General features: G+C 29.6%; 1 protein-coding gene across 1 annotated transcript; it reads left to right on the plus strand.

Moving 5' to 3' along the window:
* Nucleotides 1-1,808: 1,808 nt before the first annotated feature.
* Nucleotides 1,809-8,187, plus strand: LOC145193057 (eukaryotic translation initiation factor 3 subunit D-like). The gene is made up of 12 exons (XM_080070442.2): nucleotides 1,809-2,028; nucleotides 2,244-2,289; nucleotides 3,690-3,826; nucleotides 3,913-4,047; nucleotides 4,362-4,480; nucleotides 4,691-4,968; nucleotides 5,095-5,296; nucleotides 5,644-5,773; nucleotides 6,879-7,018; nucleotides 7,555-7,747; nucleotides 7,861-7,927; nucleotides 8,108-8,187. Exons 1-12 carry the CDS (start codon nucleotides 1,903-1,905, stop codon nucleotides 8,140-8,142), a joined length of 1,608 nt encoding a protein of 535 aa, XP_079926568.2. The 5' UTR covers nucleotides 1,809-1,902; the 3' UTR covers nucleotides 8,143-8,187.
* The last annotated feature ends 499 nt before the right edge of the window (nucleotides 8,188-8,686 follow it).

Below are 8,686 nucleotides of genomic sequence, written 5' to 3' on the forward strand. Positions count from 1 at the left end.
ATGAGCAATTATAGGTGATTACCTTAGCATAAAATGTCAGATCATAAAAAATCATTTTCAATACTGCACTTTATATACGTTTCATTCCGCCAGTGAGACCCAACATAATACATTCCAAGCCTAAGTTTAAGGCACTATTACAAAACGCACTTGTCAACTTTGGTTTCAACGTTTTCGTTACAATGACTTCCAAATTGAGGGTTGTCAAGGGTCTGGTTGTTTTACTTAAGCTGATTGTGTGGTTGTATAAACTGACGGAAGACGATCTAAGGCTCATTAGCTACACGCATCGGTGCTGTTCAGTTTTGGAAAAAGTTATCAAGTTGGGGATTTGTGTTCTTAGTCTGACACAACATGAAAAAGACATGCGCTCGGAGATCTGCACATTATTATTCTCCAAAAAACGACGTTTTACATGGCTAGTTGGTTAGGTCATGTTACTAGTACAGTGGGGTGTACATTAGGGTTGGGTGAAAATATATCAATAAAGTAGTTTTGCTTTGTCATTAGGTACAAAGTTTACTACTGATAGAATTGAAGAATATAGTTGAATAATTGGCTAAAATTTCATTTATTTAAAATTATGCTAATGGGTTCCAGGTAAAAAAAAAAAAAAATGATTGCAACACATGCATGTCGTATGTTTTTTTACTTCTTACTAAGATAGAGCAAAACAAAGTAGTCAACAAATATCAACAAAGTGTTAAAGACTCTCTATTATACTACACAAAAGTTTCCAATCGATACGCGTCATATAACGTCATATTATCGGCAAAAAGTTACGAAATCATGTTGAAATAATTCCCTCCTGGCAAAAAGAATATTTAGTATCAAGTTTTGATAAATTTGGTCTCTTTATTTGTGGTACTGTAGCTAATACAAGCATTCCATGGCAGGATTCGCAATCGTAAACCTTTGCTGAAACCCTTGCTTTTAGCTGACACTATTACCACGAGAATAAGTGAATTAAGTAAAAGTAAATATAAGTCAGAAATCTTCATTGTATCAGTAAGCAACTCAAAGTTAACAATAACACATCAAACACGTTACAAATTTACTTTTAAGATAACCTTTTAACTTTATATATTTCAAATATATTGAGAAAAAAAAATTGCAATCTGATTTTTTTTTTGTTCAAGAATTTTCTAAAATAATATAGAATATATGCACACTTTTTTGCTTTAAATATCAGCTAAAAAAATGATCATCACCATGCAAATGGTGCTCAAAGAACCAATAACAAGGAAACTCTTTTTAAATCCTAAATTTCCTAATGAAGCAAAAATTCAAGTCATATTCGGAACCATAAGTCAAAACGTAACTTGTTGAAAATTCCGAAGTTTCACATCTAAATGTAGTCTATTATCTAAGGAGCATCTTTTGCACGTAATGCTAATTATGTTACTATTTTCGCCCCACCCTAATGTACATGGCATCGTGCATTTCGAGCTTCTTCCTTCCAACACCACCAAAAAGATTGATTATTTCTGTCAAAACTGGAAAGACTAAAGCAAAAATTCACTAAAAGCGGTCATATGATTAAAAGGTTTATTTTCTACAATTTCACATGTCAGAAAAGAGCATCAATGATGTTTGCCAACTCGAGGCCGACTTTGATAAATATATTGAGGCGTAAACAGGCAGCTTCTACAAGGATGGGATCTATTCCTTACCTAATAAATGTAGAACTGTTATTGATGTTAATGGTGTTTACAATGTAGATTGATTATATTTAATCGTAGGATTGTAATGAATTTACTTTTCAACCTAATAATAATACGAACAATGTTTTCTGAAAAAGCGCCTTTTATTCCGCCCTATTTAATCTATTACTATATCGCTTTTTGTTTTTTTAATAAAATTGTCTGCAAAATTTTCTACCACGTTTATTTCTTTTCCAAAATGGCCGCCAAGTTTGCGCCTCCTATAATACAAGACAACCCCAATGGTTGGGGTCCCTGTACTATTTCAACAGAATTCAAGGATATTCCTTATCAACCATTTTCAAAAGGAGACAGAATTGGAAAGGTATTCATCTTTTTTATGGTCTTAATTATCATAATTACCAGTAAATTTAAGTTTAATTGTAACAAGTGTAGCGAAATTTTTTAAGATCTGGAGAATACCATAACAGTTTATTTAACTACCTGCAGGTCTCATTTTTCACTATATTAAATTGAACACTACCTGATGTAAATTCTTCAACTGTTACGCATAATAAAAAGTTTATGATTTTGCTTTAGATTTCTGACTGGACAGGTCAATTTCAAGACAGGGCTAAATTTTGGAGTAAGTCAAATTCAAGTTCTGTAAGTGGCGTATCCCTCTATCCAATATGTCTAATTTTTTATTTAAATTTTTTGAGTTGCTGCAAATAAAATATGTTAGCTACTTTTTCTATAGTGTGGTTTTTCTCCTAAAATCTTTTAGTGATTCTTTAAAATTATTCAATGAACCCTAGAATTTCTATGATGGCAACTATCAAAAAAGTTAGACATTAGTTTAGCTCTATAATCAACAATCTTAATATTTATGGTTTTAGTTTTATTAGTTTTTTTTCTTATTTTAAAACCATTAACTGAGCCATTAATGTCTTTTAACTTCATACAGTTTATTTCTAAGCTGATATTTTAGTTAAAACTATTTTATGTTCCTGTATGCTGTATACTATATTATGTAAACATGATAACTAAGATCATATATTAGATTTGATTATGCTTTTTTTACAAAGCAGTTCATGGATTTTAATGAGCTAGTAACAATTTATTTAGAAAAAACTATTATTAATTTGTTCTTAAAACTGGAAAGGAATATAGTTATCTAAAAAACCTGAAAATTTAAACTGAGAGGATTTCTGATGGTAAACACAAAGCCTATTGTAGACTCTGCATAAAGCTATATAGTTGATAAGATGACTTTATTCTATGAACTTAATGAAACCATGTTAAATAAGATGCCAGATAATATATGTTCATGCTAAAGCTCAAATCATATAAATACTTCAACAAGAAAAAGTATTGAAGGCCATTTATATCATGAATGAATCAATAGAATGTGCAGAATATTTGAGAAAGCAATTCAGTCTAATTTCAGTAGATAATGTCAAGAAATTATAAAACCAATTATTTTATCTTCACAAGTCATCTTATCAAATTACTGTTATTATTGTCTATTTTAAAATAAATCTATTTGTAGCAAACTATTCAATCATACTGAAAAATAACTTTCTTTTTTTAAAGTTTGCTAAGAGATTTTAAGAGGCCACCTAGCACTAGTTGAACCAATGCAGTTTATTTTACTTTTAAGAATTTTTTTAGCTCTCACTCTTTGCTTAATAAAAACCAACCTTTTATATAACTGATTTTTTTATGCCTAAATTAATGGAATTAGTAAATTTTGTTTAACAATTTTATCTTAACAGTTATAATGAAGCATTTTCATTCAAATTGGAGCAAGTTTTTGGCTAAAGAGTTGAGATTTCAATAAAACCATAGAATTATAAACTGAAATATTTTCTTAAAATATTTCTAAATTTAGTTCAGAAATCAAAAGAAATATTTACTTTGAGCTTACTTGCTGCAATATATATTATAATATTGTGATAATAATAATATGACTGCTATAATTATGTATAAATCACCCTTTATCTTTTTATTTTAAAATTAACTTTCGGAATTTTATGTTTGTAGACAAGTACCAGTCTCAGTTTGCAGGGGGTAGTCAGTATGCTTATTATCATGAAGGAGATGAGTCATCTTTCCAATTGGTTGATACAACAAAACCACAAAAAACAGCTTACCAAAGAAACAGACAGCGGTTCAATAATGTATTCATTTTTCTTATTATAAAAATAAGTTAATTGTATGTATTAAAGTATGCATAATCAAGTAAAACTATTGTAAATATTGATAGGCTCGTCTCAAACGAGAGCGCGAAAAGCAACAACGAAAGGAGGCATTTATGATGGGTCAGACACAACTTAGAGGAAAGCAGCAAAGAAAAAATCAAAAAAATTTTCAGTTTAGAAGATGGAATGACAGACAGCAGGTCACTATTTTTTTTTTTTTTTGAAACAATATTTTGGATCTTCAAATAAGTTTTTTGATTTGTGAATCATTGAGAATTAAGTTTATTTACTTTTCTGTAAATTGTTAGGGAAAGGTGTGGAAAACCTATAAACCCCATGCTCCTATCCATTTTTTCAAACAATCGAAAATTTCATGTGTCTGATTGAAAAATGCAAAACTGCATGGGGTGTTCCAGTTCTTCCCACTCTTCCCTTCCTCATTTTTAGAAGTAGAAGTGGTAATCTTTTGTTTTTTTTAAAGTTTTTTTTATGATATTCAAGAGTACATTTTTAGATTCAGAAACATCGGAATGCATCTGTAGTTGTCAAAGATAATTGGAGAGTTGTCGAAGAAATGGACTTTCCCCGATTATCTAAGCTTAAACTACCTGATTTACCTGAACCTGTAGATTTGTAAGTATTAAAACCACATATTTGGTGTTAAATTAAGTATTACAAAAATCTTTGTAATATTTAACACTAGATATTCAGCTTTTAAGTTTTCAACTAGCGTTTACTTTACTATGTTCCCTGAAGAACTTGCCCTCCTGAACTTTCTATGTGCCCTGAGGAAAAAGCAAGATAGCTTTTTTTTTTTTTTTTACATTTGGCATTATTTATTAGGTACAAAGCAGGTACGCTTGAATACTATGACAAAATTTATGATCGTGTTACGACTAAAAATGAGCGTCTTCTTGAACCAAATAATCGTACATTTCATCGTGTTACCACAACAGATGACCCAATAATCAGAAAGCTTGCTACAAAAGGAAATGTATTTGGTACAGATGCCATTATTTCTACCCTTATGTGTTGTACCAGATCTGTTCATCCGTGGGATATAATAGTTCATCGTGTCGGAAAGAAATTGTTTTTTGACAAACGAGATGACTCAGATTTTGGTAAAAATATTTTCTGTTTCTATAACTTGGTTTCTCTCTTTTATGAAAAAAAAAAAAAGCATTATCTTCATTATTTTTCACTTCTTTTTTTTTCAAAATCTATTATAAGTTTTTTTCTTTTTCAAGATTTATTACCAGTTTATGAAACCACTCAAGAAGAAATGAAAGAAGAAGGTATCAATAGTCCAGCAAATCTTGCTGTTGAGGCTACTTACATTAATCAAAATTTTACACAACAATGTTTAAAAAAAGGTGAATCATTATCTTTTGAAAATGAAAATCCATTTGTTGAGGATAGCAGTGAAGAAGTTGCTTCTGTAGGTTACAGGTATTTTACTTATCTTATTTAACTTTGTTAACAACATTTGTATTAAGAATTTTTTATTAAGTCTCTACCTTTTAATGATGATAGTATTTGCTCTCAAAAGTGTTAATGAATGCAAGCTTTTTATTAAATGATTTTATTAATGAGGTGTAAGTAAAACTGTTGCAATTCATAAATTGAGTATCAGCAGTTTAAGATTTTTTTCTGTAAATAATAAAAATGTGTTGAAATTCTTTTATAAACTTTAAAATAATCAAAGTAATACCTTTTTTCATTTTATTTATAGAAAATTTATTTGCATTTTTGTTGTATATGCATTTTTAATTTCTATTAGTTTTATTGCATCATAGGTATAGAAAATTTTCACTTGGTGCTGATATTGATGTTGTAATTCGATGTGAACATGATGCTGTACTTACAACTCCCAATAATGAACTTCAATTTTTAAATATTAAAACACTTAATGAGTTTGACCCAAGGGTATGCTATTTTAGTTTTTTGCTTTAAAAGAATAAAATTTTGTTAAACAGCCATGACTATATATACACGCGCACACACGCACACACACATACATACATACATACATACATACATACATACATACATACATACATACATACATACATACATACATACATACATACATACAAAAAATGATAACATTTCAATCAATTATCTTCTTTTCTTCATTGTTCTACTTCTTCCCATCTTTCCACCAGTTTGTTAATCCCAATCCCACCATATGCAAATCATTGTCTTTATTAGGTGTGTGTCTTTTTTGATCCTGGGTTTAGGCTTCTCTCCAGAACTCATCCACTCTTTCCTTTGCTTCATATTCACAGAAACACCATTTCTCGTCTCCAGTGACGGTTCTATATAAGAAACATTACCTGTGGCCATGGGTTTCTTGGTGTCAAGCAAGATTTTGAGCAGAAATAGAAAGCCACTTATCCTTCTGTTGTTAGGTGAGTTCGTGTAGAACCCAAGCTCCAAGCTTTTGAGTGAAACCTATCAGCTAAAGATGGTATGAAATTGTTGCAAAATCACAATTCATCTTTTTGCCTAATTCTCTGCTTGTATGGCTGCCATCTTCCTTCAAAAGATTCCCAAGTTGGTCCTCTTCCATCTTCTGGAATGAGGAGTGGTATTAAAATTATTAAAATTACTGTGTTTAAACCTGGCAAACCAATTCCAAGCAGTTCTCTCTTCTATAGCATCCTCTTCATACATGGCACAAATATCTGTGGTAGCTTCACTTGCTTTTTGACCTCAATTAAAGGCAAAAAGGTTTCAAAAATGTGGTTTTTTGTTGGCTTATCAAACCATTTAGCGGTTCTAAAAAAAGACAAAAGAAAATTATATGCAAAAATGATCACTTTAATCTTGTAGAACATAGCACAATTTACATTTCTAATGGTATATAACATTTTGTCAAACATCAAAAAATTTTTTTAGAACTGCTAGTATTTTGTAACTGCAGTAATTTATGCAACAATCCAATATATATATGCCTCATTGCTATAACAGCAATTATTAAATAAAATAATATTATTATACATAAATTAAATGTTTTTGATTTTAACAGGTGAGTAAAATTGATTGGAGGCAAAAACTTGACTCACAGACTGGTTCCTGTCTTGCAACAGAGTTGAAAAATAACAGCAATAAAATGGCCAAATGGACTTGTAATGCTATACTTGCTGGTTCTGATATTCTTAAGTTCGGGTAAGTCCTGTTTCTTAAAGTTATCAAGTGCAAGTTCAGATTTAAGAATCCTTTTTTTTTTTTTATTGAATGGTGATTGAATTCACTGTAGAAGATTTTGCAATAAATATTTAATCATCACTTTTATCCTTCTTCTTATTACTACTACTACTACTACTACTACTACTACTACTACTACTACTACTACTACTACTACTACTACTACTACTACTACTACTACTACTACTACTACTAGTATTATTATTATTATTATTATTATTATTATTATTATTATTATTATTATTATTATTATTATTATTATTATTATTATTATTATTATTATTATTATTATTATTATTATTATTATTATTATTATTATTTTAATCTAATTTTTTTTTAAGTAAATAATACTATTTACTAAATCTTTGCTAAAAGAATTATGATTTAAAAATTTATGGTTGAAGATGAAAAGTAGAAAATATTATTTTCTTTAATGTAATAATATTTTATTATGCTTCATTATTCACAATAATTGGTTAACTTGGTTTTAATGCTAGATATGTTTCGCGTGTTGCTCTTAATGATGCATCCCGACACGTCATCCTTGGCACGCAGCAGTTCAAGCCAAAAGTGTTTGCTCAACAAATTGTTCTTGATATGGATAATGCTTGGGGAATTTTGCGTTGCATTGTGGATACTTGTATGAAGCTTGCTGAAGGAAAGTATCTACTTCTCAGAGATCCCAACAGGGTAAGGAAAACTGAAAAAAATTTGATGTGTTGAAGCAAAAGAATCTTTCGATCCATTCCAAAATTCATTCAGAGATTTTTGAGCGAATAAAAATTTTTTGTCATTTCCTTTAGGGTGTTCTTTTATTGTACGACATCCCCGATAATTCGTTCGAAAGTGATAGTGAGAGGGGCGAAGATGGTAAAAAAAAAGTTTCTTTTTTTTTTTTTTTTTTTTTTTTTTTTTTTTTTTTTCTCGTTTTGTAAAATTATATTGGATAAATTTTAAACGATCTTTTCTTTGTCAATTTTTTTATAAACTTTTTTTTAGCTTTTTTTTTTTCTTTTCTCTTTTTTAATAATACTCTCAAATCTTTTTTAGACGATGATGACGATGAAGACGATGATAAGAAATAATTACGATTCTTCAAAATATCAGAATTATATATCAGAATGAATTAAGTTACGATATTTTTTTATTAGTACATTACCCTTTAAAAAAAAATTTTCCTTGTTTTTCGAGGAGCTGCAAATCGAGTAGTAAATCCCCTAGGAACCGTTGGTTTCACCTTTTTTTTAAGTTAAACGGTGCACTCAGAAAAAAAACAGTCAGAAAGCACAAAATAGGTGAATTAGTTCTGAGTCCGTTAATCATTACTCATTTTTTGACTGAAAGACGGAGCATTTTGATAAAATGTAATGCACATAAAAAAACATAAACTGTTTTGAATAAATGGTTTCCCTGCTATCCATAAGTCGGACAAAAAAGATCATTTATGCCTTCTACCCAAGAGGTTCGTCGCTGTGATGGAGTCTGAATTTTCTCAAGTTTATTATTACATTCGATAGGCTCCTCATTCGCCAATCCTATAGACGTAATAAAAATACTCCAGGTTGTCTTCCCAATGCTTGAAAAATTTGTGCCCGGTAAAAGATGTACACATACTCTAAATAATTGAAA

This window comes from Hydra viridissima, unplaced genomic scaffold, assembly GCF_058129835.1.
Source record: "Hydra viridissima isolate aposymbiotic clone 2 unplaced genomic scaffold, HvirCarnegie_v1 scaffold_14, whole genome shotgun sequence".
Lineage (NCBI taxonomy): Eukaryota > Metazoa > Cnidaria > Hydrozoa > Anthoathecata > Hydridae > Hydra > Hydra viridissima.

Excerpts from the sequence above, each read along its gene's own strand:
- LOC145193057 (XM_080070442.2), top strand. The coding sequence starts at position 1,903 with ATGGCCGCCAAGTTTGCGCCTCCTATAATACAAGACAACCCCAATGGT. Across the intron at positions 2,290-3,689 it reads AGACAGGGCTAAATTTTGGA|ACAAGTACCAGTCTCAGTTT; the intron begins GTAAGTCAAATT and ends TTATGTTTGTAG. Across the intron at positions 4,048-4,361 it reads GATGGAATGACAGACAGCAG|ATTCAGAAACATCGGAATGC; the intron begins GTCACTATTTTT and ends GTACATTTTTAG.